A 19,774-nucleotide genomic window follows, 5' to 3' on the forward strand; every position below is an offset into this window, starting at 1 on the left:
GCACCTTGATACATAGGGTGTGTCAGATAAAATGTATGCTTTGGTAACTTACAAAATAATAGGCGACGGGAATATTTATTGAGCTAGGTCCACATAAGAAATGTTACATTTTCTGCACGGCTGAAGATATAGTTTATTGAGTAATTATCCAGATTCAGTTTCTTTAAATAGAACATTAGTGTTTCTAGAATGAGATTTTCACTCTGCAGCGGTGTGTGCGCTGATATGAAACTTCCTGGCAGATTAAAACTCTGTGCCGGACCGAGACTCGAACTCGGGACCTTTGCCTTTCGCTGGCAACTGTTCTATTAACTGAGATACCCAAGCACGACTCACGCCGCGTCCTCACAGCTCTACGTCTGCCAGTACCTCGTCTCCTACCTTCCAAACTTTACAGAAGCTCTCCTCAGTTAGTAGAGCACTTGCCCGCGAAAGGCAAATGTCCCGAGTTCGAATCTCGTTCCGGCACACAGTTTTAATCTGCCAGGAAGTTTCATATCAGCGCACACTCCACTGCAGAGTGACAATCTCATTCTGGAAACATCCCCCAGGCTGTGGCTAAGCCATGTCTCCGCAATATCCTTTCTTTCAGGAGTGCTAGTTCTGCAGGGTTCGCAGGAGAGCTTCTGTAAAGTTTGGAAGGTAGGAGAAGAGGTACTGGCAGAAGTAAAGGTGTGAGGAGGGGGCGTGAGACGTGCTTGGGTAGCTTAGGTAGTAGAGCACTTGCCCGCGAAAGGCAAAGGTCCCGAGTTCGAGTCTCGGTCCGGCACACAGGTTTAATCTGCCAGGAAGTTTCATTAGTGTTTGTATTGTGTGACTTATGTATTTAAACCGGCAGTGTATCACTCAGTTCAAATCACATTTCTGTTACGTTTACTTTGGGAGCTTTTGGAACCGTCTTCTGGCAGCAGGACTAGGACTACGTGTGCTTGTGGCCACGCTAGCACTGACATCATGACACCGCCAAACACGCTACTCTGATGCCGTGAAAGGGCCGGCTGGAGACGGTAATGACGTTCCATAGTCTTCAGTGATTATAGTAGGTTGTATCTGCATCCGAGTGGTGGTCGCACACGTGTACGGCGAAGACATGCTGAGTGGCCTGCCTCACATGTCTCTCACCAGCCATCAAACTGTTGAGGGAGGGGGGCTGTCATTACTGAGAACTCGATGTGACATAGTATTTCAGCATGGTGAAGTAACCAGTGACCGGTAAATTTCTTAGATTGTTGTCCCCATGATACTACCATTCCATCTACAGGGCGTTGATGTCTTTATGCTTGTTCATATACGGCTGAAGCGACATAACATACTTTTCGTGGTGCCCAAGATTACGTTGGCCAGAAAAATAACGAAATCTGTCGCCAACTAAGCTCGTATGCTGAACAGGGTACTTACACGTTCTGCAGAGCCTACAAGAACAAGTGCCAATTCGTAACAGAAGGTAGCTGACGCTTAGGACAATCTGTCGCTGGATGACATTTGGTAGCTTCATAATCGTTTGCTAGTGGGAACACACGATTGTATATCTGAAGAGAGGGGTACACACTCTATGGATGCGTCTGCATAGGCTCTCTCTATTGTGATACATGTGTTTCATTAGGTTTGACTGTTTAATCATACACTGCTACACTGGTTGACTACCTGCGACACAATAAAATGGCTTTGTCCTTGAGAGTGTTGCAATTTTTCCTGGCAGTATATATAGAGGGTGAGTCACCAGGTTTTCCTCCGGTTGCTGCAGGTTACTGCTTAGGTTATTTGGAACAAAAAATGTAAATACAGTAATGTGATCAGATCCTTAATTAAGAAGCTCCGAGCATGCCACGGTGTATGGAGCGCTACACTTGTGTTCACAGGACACACAATCAGTCTTAGGCCGGCCGAAGTGGCCGTGCGGTTAAAGGCGCTGCAGTCTGGAACCGCAAGACCGCTACGGTCGCAGGTTCGAATCCTGCCTCGGGCATGTATGTTTGTGATGTCCTTAGGTTAGTTAGGTTTAACTAGTTCTAAGTTCTAGGGGACTAATGACCTCAGCAGTTGAGTACCAAAGTGCTCAGAGCCATTTGAACCAATCAGTCTTAGGTAGACAATAGCAGCTAGTGGTACGTTTGCATAACAACCACGTTGTTGATACTGCAGTCACTGTTTACTGTTATTGTCTCCTGTGTTCAGTACACTATGCGATGCCGTAAAAGTTTTCGTCGCAGGAGTTTGGAGAGGTGGTGTACATTTTGAGCTTCTGTGATAGTAACGCGAAAGCTACTGCTGCCGAATATCGCTGTCGGTATCCTGATCGTAGGATTTCTAGTGCCAAAACATTTAGTGGAACATATCGAACATTACTAGAAACTGGTACTCTTCCCAGTTCAAATGGTTCAAATGGCTCTGAGCACTATGGGACTCAACTGCTGTGGTCATAAGTCCCCTAGAACTTAGAACTACTTAAACCGAACTAACCTAAGGACATCACACACATCCATGCCCGAGGCAGGATTCGAACCTGCGACCGTAGCAGTCGCACGGTTCCGGACTGCGCGCCTAGAACCGCGAGACCACCGCGGCCGGCGACTCTTCCCAGTATTCGTATACACTCCAAAAGACATCGTGACGTTCAAGAAGAGGAAAACATTCTTAATTCAGTAGAGTGCAGTCCTCGTTCAAGTACAAGACGCCTAGCTACCCGATTGAACGTTTCACAATCTGAGGTACGTAGGATTCTTCATGAGAATGGACTGTATCCTTTCAATGTGCAGAAAGTTCATCATTTAGAGCCACATGATTGTACCAACCGTTTGCACTTTTGTAACTGGTTAAATGTAAATCGGCATCTCTATCGCTTCATAACGTACTGTGATGAGGCAACCTTTACAAGAGATGGCATCAACAACATGCATAACATGCATGTCTGGGAAGACGAACATCCCCATGCCACGGTACTATCTCAATTTCAACGCAGATTCAGTGTTAAAGTCTGGTATGGTGTTGTGAATGGCCAGTTACTCGGACCGTTTATTCTGCCGGGAAATTTAAATGGTCAGATGTAAGGTAACTTTTACGAGAAGACCTACCGCAGCTTGTTAAAGATGTTCCTCTGAAATCAAGACACCACATGTACGTCCAACAAGACGGGGCAGCTGCACACTTCCACCATGTGGTAACAGCTTATCTTAATCGGCAATTCCCACATTGATGGAAAGGTCGCGGGGGCCCTATCAACTGGCCTGCCAGATTCCCAAATTTAACACCCCTGGATTACTGCTACTGGGGGTGGATGAAAGACATTGTGTACGAAGTTAAGGTGGGAACACGAGAAGAATTGATAAACGCATTTTCGATGCGCAACGACAGTAAGGAACGAGCATGTGATATTACGAAATGCTGCTCACACGGTTCACTCCTGTGCGAATCTTTGCCTTCAAATGCAGGGAGGAAATTTTCAATACTTGCTTTAAATCCACACTGACTGCAAGAGACTGCTACAAAATTGTTTAAATTAATTATTACGTTCATTTTTGTTAGTGTAATCCTACAATAAAACTTTTTTCCTGCCATTTTCCAGAGTTTCCCAATGACTGTAGCTCCTTAATTGTGGGTCTGACCCCATTACTTTACTGACATTTTTTGTTCCAAATAACCTAAGGAATACACTACAGAAACCAGGCGAAAACCTCGTGACTCATATCACTACTTGAGCCACAGTAGATGGAAAACATTTAGCGTATGGGTAGCCAACTGCACAGGACTGCTTTTCGGACGGTGTACTGCAGGTTTTGCGTTGTTATTGGTGTTAGTGTCACGACTGCCGTTAGGCGCCGGTACTTGTACGGCAACGTACGGTCGAAACAGAAATATCAGTGTGCATTACAAATGCCGACAGACAACAAGGATCGGAAGAAGGTGAACATGGCTTTACTGTAAAGCTGTTTTACCAAAACAGCTCCACTGGTGCTGCTATAGAAGGAATCCGACGGATTAATGGAACATAGAGTAATCCTCTTTCCATTCCGGGGATGAAGAAAGGGATTCGGAAGAACGAACTGACTATGTGGGGATTGCTCCACAGAGAAACCATAGACCATCTGGGCTACAAGTTGTAGAAGACGTTACCGTTTCCATGTCTGAGAATGCTGGATGCACTCGGCGATTATCAAGTGGAGCATGATCAGTGTTACGACAGATGAATTTTCCATGGTTCACCATTCTATAAGTGCTGTGAACAATAGTGAAATGCGGTTTTCGGCTGTCGTGGATGCAGAGGGTCGTCACACTGAGTAACATTTGCAACCTGGAACGTATAACAACAAGCAATCAACAAAACGTTATTTCTCTTCCGAATGCGCTTATGAATGTTTCCGCAATGTTTCCTTACCCTGCAATGATTCGGTTTTCACGGATGCCTTCTCAAGTAGCGAAGGTTTGAAGGGCCGAACGCGCTGGTCGGGCAAGGAACCACTGCTATGGACTTCGCACGACCTTTCACAAGGAGACCCAAGCCACGGTCCATTCGTCTACGACATCGTGGCTGGTTTCTTTGTCAGAGCAAGAGCACCGTCCACCGCCAAACTGCTGCTGTTCAGGCCAGAAACACCCTCTGTCCCCATAGCCAGCGCACCGCTGCCCACTCCCCAAAGAACAGCCAGAACTCCTTCCCAGCTCGGAAGTGCTATTTCATGAGAGGAGCAGCACAGCGAGCGGTTAACATCGGTGGACGGCGACGGATACTGACCGTGCCGAACAGCGATTCATCTGCCAATGCTGTATTAGGTTACTGCACCTACTTAAGTGAGACCTTTCGCAAAAAAAATATAGCATCCTAGCGTACAGTCGTTAATAAGCATTTAACAAATCACTGGTGACAGCAGAAAATAACTTATAAAATAAAGGCAGTAAGATACGCAGTTGCTGAGTGGTAAAGTGCAAGACTACTAATCCGAAAGTTGTTGTTGTTGTGGTCTTCAGTCCTGAGAGTGGTTTCATGCAGCTCTCCATGCTGCTCTATCCTGTGCAAGCTTCTTGATCTTCTAGTACCTACTGCAACCTACATCCTTTTGAATGTACTAAGTGTATTCATCTCTTCGTTGCCCTCTACGATTCTTACCCTCCACGCTGCCCTCCAATACTAAATTGGTGATCCCTTGAAGCCTCAGAACAGGTCCTACCAACCGATCCCTTCTTCTTGTCAAGTTGTGCCACAAACTCCCCTTCTCCCCAATTCTATTCAGTACCTCCTCATTAGTTATGTGATCTACCCATCTAATCTTCAGCATTCTTCTGTAGCGCAACATTTCGAAAGCTTCTGTTCTCTTCTTGTCCTAACTATTTATCCTCCATGTTTCACTTCCATACATAGCTACACACCATACAAATACTTTTAGAAATGACTTCCTGACACTTAAGTCTATACTCGATGTTAACAAATTTCTCTTCTTCAGGAACGCTTTCCTTCCCATTGCCAGTCTACATTTTATATCCTCTGTACTTCGACCATCATCAGTTATTTTGCTCCCCAAATAGCAATACTCCTTTACTGCTTTAAGTGTCTCATTTCCTAATCTAATTCCCTCATCATCAGCCGACTTAATTCGACTACGTTCCATTATTCTCGTTTTGCTTTTTTTGATGTTCGTCTTATATCCTCCCTTCAAGACACTATCCATTCCGTTCAACTGATCTTCCAAGTCCGTTGCTGTCTCTGACAGAATTACAATGTCATCGGCAAACCTCAAAGTTTTTATTTCTTCTCCATTTTAATACATACTCTGAATTTTTCTTTTGTTTCCTTTACTGCTTGATCAATATTCAGATTGAATAACGTCAGGGATAGGCTACAACCCTGTCTAACTCCCTTTCGAATCACTGCTTCCCTTTCACGCCCCTCGAATCTTATACTGCCATCTGGTTTCTGTACAAATTGTAAATAGCCTTTCGCTCCCTGTATTTTTCCCTTGCCACCTTCAGAATTTGAAAGAGAATATTCCAATCAACATTGTCAAAAGCTTTCTCTAAGTCTACAAATGCTAGAAACGTTGGTTTGCCTTTCCATAATCTAGCTCCTAAGATAAGGCGTAGGGTCAGTAGTGCCTCACGTGTTCCAGTATTTCTACGGAATCCAAACTGATCTTCCCCGAGGTCGGCTTCTACTAGTTTTTCCATTCGTCTGTAAACAATTCACGTTAGTATTTTCAGCTGTGGATTATTAAACTGATTGTTCGGTAATTTTCACATTTGACAACAGCTGCTTTCTTTGGGGTTTTAGATTAATATATTCTTCTTGAAGTCTGAGGGTATTTCGTCTGTCAATCCGAAAGTATGTGGATCGATCCCCATTCCATTTCAGGACTTTAAACTGTCAGTCACAACTTCTTTTATTTCTGGAAGTCATGGCGACTGTGGGAACTACCGAACTGCTTCGTGATTCGGGGTCTATGTTTAACTGTAAGCCTCCATACAATAGTTTGGTCGGAGAAGTGAAACGGCTTACCACCTCCAACATGACTTAGCAAAGTGCCGTGCTAGCAGCTTTGCTGTTAAGATAATATAACATTAATAGACACGAATATTTTCATTTTCAGTCCTAAGATCCTTTTTTGCAATACAAGTAAATTACTGCTGAGATACCTGCAGAGACAAACTGCCAAAATATCAGCCAACGGAAGACGACAGACACGTACATGAACAAATGATAGTAAGTAAGGTATTTTATCAAACGAAAATACATAATGATAAACGGTCTTTTGTATGCGTGGGTCCACAGCCGCAGCACTTTTATTGAGGGACGATGACGTCCCTGAATATACGAGGGTGGTTTGAAAAGTTCTCGGAACGGAATAGAAAAAACGTACTTACATCACTGAAATTTTTTTTATTTTTCAATGTGGTCTCCTTGCAGATTAATGCCCTTGGTCTATCGATGTTACAGAGCTTTTACCCCATCTCTAAATTGAGTTTCCTCCAGGACTGCAACATAGTTGTCAACTCCGGCTCTCAATTCTTCATTTGGAGTGAATCTTCGTCCACCAAGAAATATATTCAGTTTTGGAAAGAGATGGAAGTCTGACGGACCCATACCAGGCAAATAAGGCGGGTGTGGCAACAATTCATACCTTATTTCGTGAAATGTTGCCATGGTGGCGGAACATGTGTGCGAGCGCGCATTGTCTTTATGGAAGACGACTTGCTAAACTTGGAATTTTTTCCGCGTATCTTTTGTTGCAATTTGTACAGGAGGTTAGCTTAGTATTCTCCAGTAATTGTTTGCCCAGTGGGGAGATAATCTACGAACAGAATCTCCTTTTCATCCAAGAACACTGATGCAATGACGTTTCCCACCGAAGGAATTGTCATTGTTTTCTTTGGTGGCGGGGATTCAGCATGTTTCCACTGCTGTGACCGCTATTTTGTCTCTGGGGTATAGTAGTGAAATCAGGTTTCATCTGTGGTCAGGAAACTGCGCAAAAAATCTTGTTCGTTTCTCCTAAAACAGGCGAAACATGTTTCGATATGTCCATTCTCATGCGTTTTGATCCAGCGTCTCGAGTCGGGAGAGTTATCGCACAATCAGCTCACGCATCCGAGTTGCTGACAAGAATAAAATACGGAAGAATGGGAAAGAAATTTGAAGATGTGTTAGATAACGATCAGTTTGGCTTTAGGAAAGGTAAACGCACCAGAGAGGCCATTCTAACGTTGCGGTTCAAAAGGGAAGCAAGACTAATGAAAAATGAAGGCACGTTCATAGGATTTGTCGAACCTGAAAAAGCATTCGACAATGTCGAATGATACTAGATCATCGTAATTCTAAGAAAAAAGAAATGCCGGGTAATATATAATGTGTATAAGAACCAAAAGGGAACAATAAGCCTGGAAGACCAAAAACGAAGAACTCGTATTAGGAAGGGTGTGAGACGGGGACGCAGCCTTCCGTCCCTAGAATTCAATCTATGAATCGAAGAAGCAATGACAGAAAATAATGAAAGATTCAAGAGTGGAATTACAAGGGAAAAGTAGACCAGTGATAAAGTTCGCTGGTAACACTTCTATCCCCAGTAAAAGTGAAGAAGGAGTACAGGACACGTTGAATGGAATGAACAATCTAATGAGCAGAGAGTATGAATTGAGAGTAAATCGAAGAAAGACCATTATAATTGTAATCACCAGAAATAAGAACAGCGAGAAAATTAACATCACTATTGGTGGCCGCCAAGGAGACTTAGTCAAGGAATTCTACTACCTAGGCAGCAAAATAACACTTGGCAGACGGAGCAAGGAGGATGTGAAAAGTAGAGTAGCACTGCAGAAAGGCCATTCCTGCCCAAGAGGGGTCTCCCAGTATCAAACAAAGGCCTTAATTTTATGAACAAATTGTTGGGAAAGTTCTTTTGGAGCGCAGCACTGTGTGGCAGTGAAACATGGGCTGTGGGAAAGCCGAAAGAGAAGAGAATACGATCATCTGACATGTTGTTTTACAGAAAAATGTTGAAAATTAGGTAGACTGGTAAGAGAAGGTATAAGGAGATTCCGCATAGAACCGGTGAGGAAAGCAAAGGAAAGCAATATATCGAAACACCGACAAGAAGAACGGGGAGGATGACAGTACATATGGTAAGAGATCGGGGAATAACTTCCATGGTACTAGAGGGAGCTGTACAGGGTAAAAATTGCAGGGGTAGGCACAGATTGGAAGACATGCAGTAAATAATAATTGAGTACATAAGTTGCAAATGCAGCTCTGAGATGGAAAGGTTGGCACAGGAGAGAAATACGTGGCGGGTGCATCAAAACAGTTGGGCGACTTGCGAAAAAAAAAACAGATCAGAGAAACAGGCTCAATCACACAAAATCAATAAAAAAATAATGTCTTTGAGATCACTGGGGTAGCCATTCGATTTGTCTTCACGGTGGCAAACAATTACTTTCTGCTAAATACACTACGCCTATTCTGCCTCACAGCACACTATCGCACGGTACGCTTGCCAGTGTTAAGGGCCAAGGAGGGTCCAACAAAATACTATAACCATTTTAAGTATGACTGGTGCACTTGTGATTCAGTATATTCTACACTATGACCAAATTAAATGGAGATTTCATGAAAGTATTTAATGTTTTTCGCAGATATAGTCAGTGACATGGCATGTCATTTTACAGATATGTACGTCCTATTGATATGTTGAAATATTAAATTAAAATATTAGAAACAAACTCGTCCTTCATTACAATGTTCCTCCTCACTTATAGACTATCCTTCTTTAACAAATATTTGAAATTTCAAAGTCAAATGCGTGTTTAGAAGTTTTGTACCAAAATCCCCAAAATCCTATAGGGACGTTCAGTACTTTAGAATAGTAGCGTATATTATCAGATATTTACACTTAATTAAATAAATAAGTAAATAAATAAAATGTGCTCTTTGACGATGGTACAAGTTCACCGACAGACATACAAGTCGATTAGAAGAACCCGGTTGTTTCCCATGACAGAAGAATTTTCATAACCTACATTTTTGAGCGAAAATTTAAAGGAAATCGATAAAGATAATACAATCCAGAATCAAAACTGCGAGAATGTAAATGTAGATTTTCAAACAAAGATACATGTTGTTCACATCAACAGAATATAGTTCCGTGACAGGGACAATGCTCTATACACGTAGATAAGGTTTCTCTAGCCGTTAAAAAAGTTCATTCTAAGAGGTGAGAGACTGATCCAAAGAGATGAATGACACCACATGCAATCACAGAAGCGGTACGGTAGCATCACATGGTAGAGCAGTAGTAAAACAACGCACTCGCGTTTAGGATCACAGTGGTTTGCATTCCTGGTTCACAACGGGCAGTTAGGTTATTCGTGGTTTCTGAAAAATGTATGCATCAATTTTAATGTTCCTGTAGAAGAATTTAAAGGCACATAAGGCGTATGGCGGTCGTGATTTGTGACAATCGTTGCCGAAAGCGGTAAGTGAAAGCAGAAGTGCAAATTGATGCAGATGAAGAACAAGTAGAAAGAAATACGATGTACAGTTCTGTCGTAACACGTGCCTGGCTTGTTCACGTAGTCGAGGCTTTTGGAGACAGCTGTTACCTTTCGTGTGTTATTAGGATGTAATAATTATTTATTTGAGAAATACACTCCTGGAAATTGAAATAAGAACACCGTGAATTCATTGTCCCAGGAAGGGGAAACTTTATTGACACATTCCTGGGGTCAGATACATCACATGATCACACTGACAGAACCACAGGCACATAGACACAGGCAACAGAGCATGCACAATGTCGGCACTAGTACAGTGTATATCAACCTTTCGCAGCAATGCAGGCTGCTATTCTCCCATGGAGACGATCGTAGAGATGCTGGATGTAGTCCTGTGGAACGGCTTGCCATGCCATTTCCACCTGGCGCCTCAGTTGGACCAGCGTTCGTGCTGGACGTGCAGACCGCGTGAGACGACGCTTCATCCAGTCCCAAACATGCTCAATGGGGGACAGATCCGGAGATCTTGCTGGCCAGGGTAGTTGACTTACACCTTCTAGAGCACGTTGGGTGGCACGGGATACATGCGGACGTGCATTGTCCTGTTGGAACAGCAAGTTCCCTTGCCGGTCTAGGAATGGTAGAACGATGGGTTCGATGACGGTTTGGATGTACCGTGCACTATTCAGTGTCCCCTCGACGATCACCAGTGGTGTACGGCCAGTGTAGGAGATGGCTCCCCACACCATGATGCCGGGTGTTGGCCCTGTGTGCCTCGGTCGTATGCAGTCCTGATTGTGGCGCTCACCTGCACGGCGCCAAACACGCATACGACCATCATTGGCACCAAGGCAGAAGCGACTCTCATCGCTGAAGACGACACGTCTCCATTCGTCCCTCCATTCACGCCTGTCGCGACACCACTGGAGGCGGGCTGCACGATGTTGGGGCGTGAGCGGAAGACGGCCTAACGGTGTGCGGGACCGTAGCCCAGCTTCATGGAGACGGTTGCGAATGGTCCTCGCCGATACCCCAGGAGCAACAGTGTCCCTAATTTGCTGGGAAGTGGCGGTGCGCTCCCCTACGGCACTGCGTAGGGTCCTACGGTCTTGGCGTGCATCCGTGCGTCGCTGCGGTCCGGTCCCAGGTCGACGGGCACGTGCACCTTCCGCCGACCACTGGCGACAACAACGATGTACTGTGGAGACCTCACGCCCCACGTGTTGAGCAATTCGGCGGTACGTCCACCCGGCCTCCCGCATGCCCACTATACGCCCTCGCTCAAAGTCCGTCAACTGCACATACGGTTCACGTCCACGCTGTCGCGGCATGCTACCAGTGTTAAAGACTGCGATGGAGCTCCGTATGCCACGGCAAACTGGCTGACACTGACGGCGGCGGTGCACAAATGCTGCGCAGCTAGCGCCATTCGACGGCCAACACCGCGGTTCCTGGTGTGTCCGCTGTGCCGTGCGTGTGATCATTGCTTGTACAGCCCTCTCGCAGTGTCCGGAGCAAGTATGGTGGATCTGACACACCGGTGTCAATGTGTTCTTTTTTCCATTTCCAGGAGTGTATTATTCAGTTTATACGTATAAATATATTTTAATAAATATGTATTTTTTATTTTGTACATGTCGAGTGCATGATCGTGACTGCACAGTTATCAGCGAATAAGTCGACGGCTGGGAGACATTCTCAAGATTACCATTAGATTTTATTGTACTGAAATAACTTTTTAATTTTGTAAAAAAGTGTAGCAGTTATTAGCGAGATCTGCATGAGTCTTGTCAAATGCTAATCATATCTGCATCGAATCAGTATTGAATCAATATGCTGATATTACTAAGGAATTGTATGTTAAAGTAGTTATACAGGCGCAAATAAAGTTATAAGTGAATAAGAACATTTGGAAGTTGGTTTATACACTAACCACTAGCGAAACAAATCCATATTAAAATAATTAATTTGCAGTATCTACGAAAACGTAAGGAAATATTTAAATTACAATAAATTGAATAAATGTGGCGAATAATAAGTAAACAAAAGATATCTCTGCTCAGAGACTTTACTTGACAAGGAAGTATTACAAGTGTATTAATATTAAGTTAGGCAATATCACAAGCAGTTGGAAGAATCAGTATCTCTCCAAAGGTACTCGCATGTGCTGACTTTGACAAGTTTGGCAGTGATTTCGCTTAGCTAATAAGAGCATTTGAAGTCATAAGCTTAAAATTTACACAAAATCGGTTTTTTAATACGTATTAGAAGGTGGAGTGTCGCATAATAGTAAAGAGTTGGAAACGTGGAATATTGTCAAAGTTTCGTGGCTTATGCCGAGAGCCAGGGGCAGTAGGTTAGCCAAGAGGTAAGAGGAGTGCACATATATCGGAATTTGTCGTCATGCAGGGGCAGTGACCTGGTTACACACAACAGGCGAGAGAGAATTGCTTAGCACACGGGTTTGTGTTAGACGGAGACTTTCTTAGAGTGTAAGACAGAGGTATAGCGTCAGCTGTACTGCATTTCACAACTTCACGTAAGTCTGCCGTAACAACACGTAACTCTGTCACAAGGACACCTAAGGGGCGAGCACGACAGATAAATCAGCAGTATAAGTGGAACGAATGCGTTCATTACAAACGAGCATGACGTCAGGACGTCGCTCGTGCTTCCTTTAAATACACCAGCTTTTATAGCAACAAGACACTCGCACTCGCAGTTAGACTTGCAGTTAGATGTGTACTGGGTTGCTGCGTAGCACTCAGCTCGGTGATCGACATGTTAATCCTTATTAAGGAGATATTGCAGTAAGGGCGGCCCATCCAGCAGTAGACGTGAGGGGACAGTACCAGCTCTGGTCCTCTCTGCTGCCACTGTCAATCATCAACCCAGGATTAGCAGACATCGCGGCACACTCGCTCGCCTCCAATGGTGACCACATCAGTGAGCCGTCGTCGAGATCGTGTGGGGCCTAGGCCCTGTGCATCCGCCATCACAACCGGGTGAGCCGGACGCTGGGGGATTGCAGCCCGTTCCGCCCGTCCACCGCGGGCGAGCCACCAGGAGGAGCAGGGAAGACGACAGGGTGGGATAGACTACACTCCGCACTATTAGAACGGTTCTCGTGCCGATAGCACCGAGACTCCAACCCGGAGCCTCCTACGCGCAGCGGCCTGCATCCGCCGGCCAGCCGGGCGCCGCCAGCCACGCGCGCCTGAAATAAGGGCATTCCTCCACTACGTCACAGCATGCGGCGCTGCACTAGCAAGACTGGTGCGGCCCGGAGCTGGTGTCATCGCTACGAGTCAGCGCGGACTAGGGGAAGGTCGTTGATATCACCAAGCTCAGCCAGCCTGTGTTGCGCGGGCCATCTTGTACTCGGCAGGAATAAAGGTGTCACGAATTAATAATGTTTCTTTGGCGTTTCTGACGCGTCCACAGTCATTTCCTAGCATCCTGACAACTGGAGAAGTCACCGCTCGGCCTCCAGTCCACCGTAGGCGACCGGGACCACCGGGGCGCCTACAGAGGAATCTGTTTCAAGGTAAATTTTACTTAAAATATAAACATTATGATTATACGAATTAGAAAGGGAAAACAGAAATGGCATATTTACGAAGAATCTGGTTGTGTTACTGGTGACACGATTCTGAATGCAAAAGATGTCAACAAATAAGGCTTTATCCATCGTAACGTAAGGGAAAATTACTACATATGTTAGCAGCAACGCTACAAACATGGCGACTGTGACAGGACTCGAACGTGCACTTTTCTGATCAAATTTTACTGTAGTTATTAAATTCTAGGGAAATTCGTCGTATGTGTTACTTAAGTAGTCGGAAAGTTGATGACGATACAGATGAAGAAACAAAGAAATTCTTTTCAGGAATTTGTTTATTATCAGCATTTATTTTTGGTTGATGAGCTACCGGTTAAGATCTTCTATCAAGATAACTGCTTTGACCAATAACTTGCGTTATGGCATCGTGTTCTGTTGCAGCAGCTGCCAAATGTGACAAGCGCGCACGTACTCTCACTGTAACTATAGTTAAACATGAACCCAATCAAAATTAAGTTCCCAGTTGTACTTTGTTAATTAGACATCGCACCATTTGTCTCTACAACATATAGACAAGTGTTATGAGTATGGTTACTACATACTTGCAGTTAAAAACTTCAATTTAGTGACAATAATTTATAAAAAACTGGGGTGCTCAGTGGTGATGTAACTTACACTTAACGGTCACCTGCAACGGAGAGCTCACAGTGTCCCCTATTGCATTGGAAACGATGCAGGTGTAATTGCCAGCGTGTGTGCGGTTGATGTCGTACAGTCTCAGACTATACTCGTGGTTGAGTGGCCCACTGGAAGTGACCTCCTTCAGCGGCTGGCCCTGTAAAATGAAATGAACAACAACACCTTCAACTTCAGATTAATGTACTATCGGTCATTTGGACAATACAATCCGTTTTACAGACCTCGGCTGTTATGATAGCTCGAAAGTATCGATTATGTTAATTAATAACGCTCTTCTATCCACCTCCACGGGTTCAATTTTAATCCTAATAGTTTGGCAGTACTCAACACGCTCAAGAGAGCCCGGAATTAGGGAAAGGCTCTATATGCTAAGTGAACATTACAGTGAAGAGCACTAGTATTAACGCGTAATGAGGTATCAGACAATATTCATCTCTCTGCATATGCTTCCGTATTTTGTGGAATATTTAATCACGCTATGACGTTACCACGGGGCTTATGGTTCATAATGGGCCCCTTAAACAATGGGTTTCGCTCGGCGTATTAATCAGCGAATCTACTTGATGTGTGGTAAGGCAATGCTTGGACAAATGACTTACTCGCTATCTAGGAGCATCTACATGCCTCGGAATTAAGTGCTTGGCGTTAAGCCAGCTGCTCCCTGCAGCCATCTGGATGTCTTTATTCTATTTAGATCTGTAGGTTCGTGGTAAAAAAAAATCGGTGACATAAGTGGACTTCACATATTTCTGTACTGAGTGTTACGGAAGTAAAGCACAACCAGAATATGACGATAGTGGAAATAGGGTATTTATTACCTGTACTTGCGAAGCACAGGCCGAGAAAAATTCTCGTAAATACTATGAACCACCTGGTTTGTTCTGACGTACTTACCATGGAAGTCTGTCCAGCACGTATGAATGCAGTCACCATTTACAACCAGCATGAATCCATTAATTTCCGACAGTAGTACTTGCCTAGTGCAGCACTATTTGAAGTTTCCTCGAGTCTTCACGGAACTCAAAACAAGTTCTAGCTTACAACTGTTATTAATGACAAAGGCTAAAGCCCTGAACTGTCCCGAAAGAGAAGAGTCCCGCCTACCTTTAAACACTTTTTACTACTTGAGTCTTTAAACGTTTCTTAATTTTTATATTATAAGATAAGTAAACATGTACAACCTTTATACATGAAATAACAGTTGCAACATTCATGATTAATTTATCACGTTTCTATATTATCTTCATCTTTGTCCGTAGTTTTCCTCCACCTTGAACCAACAGAAATTATACCTGTCCGGTCATGCTTCATCACTTACTCGTGCACAGAATTTGTCAAGGTCTCCAACTCTTGAAAATGACGACCCCGCTGAATTTCTCTTAGTGAGCCGAACGGATGGTAGCCTGACGGATGATTTAATCGAAACGCTCGATGTTGTCACTGGCCGCCCGCTCTGTGTTTCATCAGCCAACTGTCTTTGCACGGCCGGCCGGAGTGGCCGAGCGGTTCTAGGCGCAACAGTCTGGAACCGCGCGACTACTACGGTCGCAGGTTCGAATCCTGCCTCTGGCATTGATGTGTGTGATATCCTTAGGTTAGTTAGGTTTAAAGAGTTCTGTGTTATTGGGGACTGATGACCACAGATGTTAAGTTCCATAGTGCTCAGAGCCATTTGAACCATTTGAACTGATGACTTCAGAAGTTAAGTGCCATAGTGCTCAAAGCCATTTGAACCATTTGTCTTTGCACTTCAGCTTCAATACAGCGACGAATCCATCGTCCAACGGTGTTAATGGCTGCTGTAGCACTCCCGTACAGTTTATTTAGCAATTCCACAATGCGATTGGGCGTTTGATCTTCTGTAGCACGGATCTGAATCACAGAACACGTCAATGTAGCCTCTTCTCTTTACTCATACAATGTTGCCATCTTTTTTATGTACAATGCTGTTACTGTAACAGGCTGCAGAAGAAGGTTTGCGTACATGCGTCAAATTAATCGTTACTACATTACCACCTTAATCTTATCGGGTCTTTTTGCCCGACTCATTTTTAGGTGAAATGTGACTTTTTCAATATTTTACGGGTAATTGAAGCATACTTTTTTAAATATTTATTTCTCCTCCACAGCCTGATATTGACGCATGCGCGTAACTGTCGCTTTCGGGCCATTTTGACAGTTGCAAAGGGAAGGTTAAGACGGAGAAAAGATATAGAGTTTTATAGATACAAAAAAGTTACATGTTTCCACCCGTTACTTTCCTTCGAAACAGTCAGCAACGTTGTGTAAAACCCGTTGCCAGCGATGTGGAAGGCGTAGTATACCGTTAGCAGAGATTGTTCTGTTGATGGTGCGAATGTGCTACTTCCTGTCGAATACCTGGAACAGTTTGAAGCGAATGCCACGAAGTGATTACTTCATTTTCGGAATCAAATCAAAGTCACAAGGACTTAAGTCCGGGGAGTATGGTAGATGGTCCCATCGACCTAAGAAAGCGGCCAAAATTGCGCTGTATGCGCCCGCGCATTGTCGTGCAAAATGATGGGTGGGTTGCGCAGAAAGTGTCGCCCCTTCTTTCGCAAAGCTGGTCGCATGTGATGCTCCAGAAACGACCAGTAATACGACTTAAGTCCTTGTGACATTGATTTGATTCTGAAGATGAAGGAACCATTTCGCGGCATTCGCTTCAGAACTGTTCCAGAAATTCGACAGACAGTAGACCGCTCCATTCGCACCATCGAAAGAAAAGGCTCTGCTAACCGTATACCATGCCTTTCGCATCGCTGGCACCGGGTTCTGCACAACGCTGGTGACTACTTTGAAGGACTGTAACAGGTGCAAACAAGTTCCACCCCTCAAATATACAGGGTGCTCAGACACAGACTTAAAGGCTTTTAATGGTGCTGCAGGGGAGATAATACCGAGAAATATCTGTTCAGAAAAAAATCGTTGTGTTGAACAATAGAGCGATACAAAAATTGGAACGATAGTACAGGGGTTAGGGTTGGGTTGGGTTTTGTGGCGGAGGAAACCAAACAGTGAGGTTATCGGTCTCATAGGATTGGGGAAGGACGGGGAAGGAAGTCGGCTGTGCCTTTCAAAGGAACCATCCTGGCATTTGCCTGGACAGTTTGTAGAGGGTTTCATAGACATGTGTATATAGTGTATTTTTAATATCATGGAAGATGGTTGGTGACTTGTAAGGAGACATAAAAATGTTCCCGTTCCTGCCCTGCTACAGACCTATATAACATCGCTTTTCAATAATCTTCTTGAAAGAAAAATACCTGGCAACACTACGCTAACTTGGTGTAGGGCGTTCGGTCCCTCACCCCGCACCCTCCTGTTGACCGTGAGTTTGGTTTGCCCTAGCGTTAAGCTACTTTTCTCTATTACCTAACAATACCTGTGACAAGATACGGAGCAGGGAATGTTGAATGATGTAAACTGAGTTTATTTGGATCGAAGTAACAATCTTTTAATTCAGAACTATTTCGCTCTGTGTTGCGAGCTTTGTACTGAACATAATGTTTTTCCTACTCATTTCGCGTACGTTACGCAATCTGGCAGCTGTAACCGTTGTGTGACAGGGCACAGGCACCAGCAGCAGTTATCACCATCTTCACGTCTGTGCAGCTGGGTAAGATGTCGCCTGCGAGTGTATGCAGGCCGCCGAACCTGCATGTACGAGAATAAGTGATAAGATATCAACTTTTCGTATCCAGTGGTGGCAGTGCTATGGCGTATTAACACTATCTTCAAACTGTGACTTTCCCGGTTGCTATATCTGAGCCACGCTGCGAAAATCGATAGGCCGCGGCACACACGACTTCTGCACACGTAACACTGGCACGAGGCGCGCATGGCTTGCACCGAGCCTCTCTGGGTAACTTTCGCTGCTAGAAGGAGCGCATGGCCTGCATCGAGCTCTCATAGTGAGTGGACACGCCGAGAAGTGTGGAGCAGTTGTAAGCAGGACTTCCTAGCTTGGAAGAAAGTGTCTACCAGCCCTGGGTTCATTATTAGCGAGCACTCCGTCCGCGTGCAACGAGAGGACCTAGCAGAGCTGAGCAGAATGTGGCCAAATGGACATAACTGGCCGCCCATCTCCAGCAACCGATCCAGGTAGTTTTACGTCCGGACGGCGGACACAGCCTGAGCCGACAATGTGGCGCGGAACCTTGCATACCTGCACCTTTTTATTGGAGGTTTGAGGGACATCAGCCGTTCAGTTACGTAACCACGTGGAACACCTGCAGACGTCTGTACGACGTTGTTTATTATACCAACTTTGTAGATGATGGTTGGAGATGCAACATCGTTGCTACAGATAGTCTGCGAAAACCAGTTCACAGTTGTCGGCAACTGATCAGCCGTGTGTAGAATGGGGTTTACCACCTCAGCGTCATTTGAGGCCTGAAGATGGTGTATTGAAGCACCGAATCTGGTAGCCACATAATAAACAACATCGTAAGTACGGCTGTAGATGTTCCATTTTAGTACATGTAAGATGACAGTTCAATTGCTACTCTCCTGCTCAAGTGTGGACAGGAGGCGGTGTAAGGAAGAGCCCACAAAGGACGGAATCGTTTGCTGTCGGACAATGGACACTACGCCTCTAAGAATCTACTATCAACAGCAACCCCTGCGAAATTATTATACCGGATAAGCATGTTCTGAACTGGTTAATGTGTGATTGTGATGTAGCAGTACGTGAGCCACATGGAATCTTTATACCGTGGCACCTAGCAGGATGGCATGTACTTGTTAAACGTGCGTTGCTGTTCTTTTCTGTGTTCATGATAAGCAAACCCGCCATAGTTTTAAAATACTTTATTGACCAAAGTCTTGCACGATATGTGTCACTACACACTACCATGGTTTCGGGGTTTTAGTCCCATCATCACGTGTATCTCAAATCTGAATTAAAACAACAGTTGTGGCCTACACCATTGAACAATTAAGAAATCAAACCCTGGCATTTAGAAACTGAAAAAAACAGAAAATGATTCAACAACACCCTATCTAACTGTAGTAGGACGTCATGTCCATGCCCTAACAACTAACGGGCAAAAATCTGCCGTAGGTGGACCGTCAATTTGTGGCTGCAAAGAACTCTATCTTTCAATCGCGGCCTGGGAAGTTTCTAATTTCCAAAAACTGCTAGCGGTAATGCATACAATCTATAACAATAACGCCACCACAGGGCATTCGGTGGAAGTTACGAGCTAAACCAATGTTAAACCTAATAGCAACCCAGCGCTGCAGTAAGTGCAAGTTAGCTTCCAACCTGACATGACGAAGCATGAGAAAAGCCTCCATTCGAGGCCAACACTTAACAGACGCTGATACATCACGCTCGAGCGACTCCTGCGGCTAGCGTACGTGGACTGATCTGTAATGCTTGCGGACCGTATTCGTGGTAAACACCGTGAAGGGGGCACGTAACACGGCATTGTTCGATGTCAAGCTACAAACGAGGATAAAGTTAAGGAATTTATTGTGAGTAACAATACTACAAGAGCTAGGTTTCATCAAAGC

The 19,774-nt window shown here is 44.5% G+C and overlaps 1 protein-coding gene across 2 annotated transcripts in view; it reads right to left on the reverse strand.

The window, feature by feature from the left end:
- LOC126259461 (B-cell receptor CD22-like) overlaps positions 1 to 19,774 on the reverse strand; it is a 158,845-nt gene that overhangs the window by 50,294 nt on the left and 88,777 nt on the right. For both annotated transcript variants that reach the window (XM_049956288.1, XM_049956287.1), the window contains exon 6: positions 14,210 to 14,369. In XM_049956288.1, coding sequence (XP_049812245.1) covers positions 14,210 to 14,369 — 160 coding nt within the window. The remainder of the gene's footprint in view (positions 1 to 14,209; positions 14,370 to 19,774) is intronic.

Source organism: Schistocerca nitens, chromosome 5, assembly GCF_023898315.1.
Source record: "Schistocerca nitens isolate TAMUIC-IGC-003100 chromosome 5, iqSchNite1.1, whole genome shotgun sequence".
Classification (NCBI taxonomy): Eukaryota; Metazoa; Arthropoda; class Insecta; order Orthoptera; family Acrididae; genus Schistocerca; species Schistocerca nitens.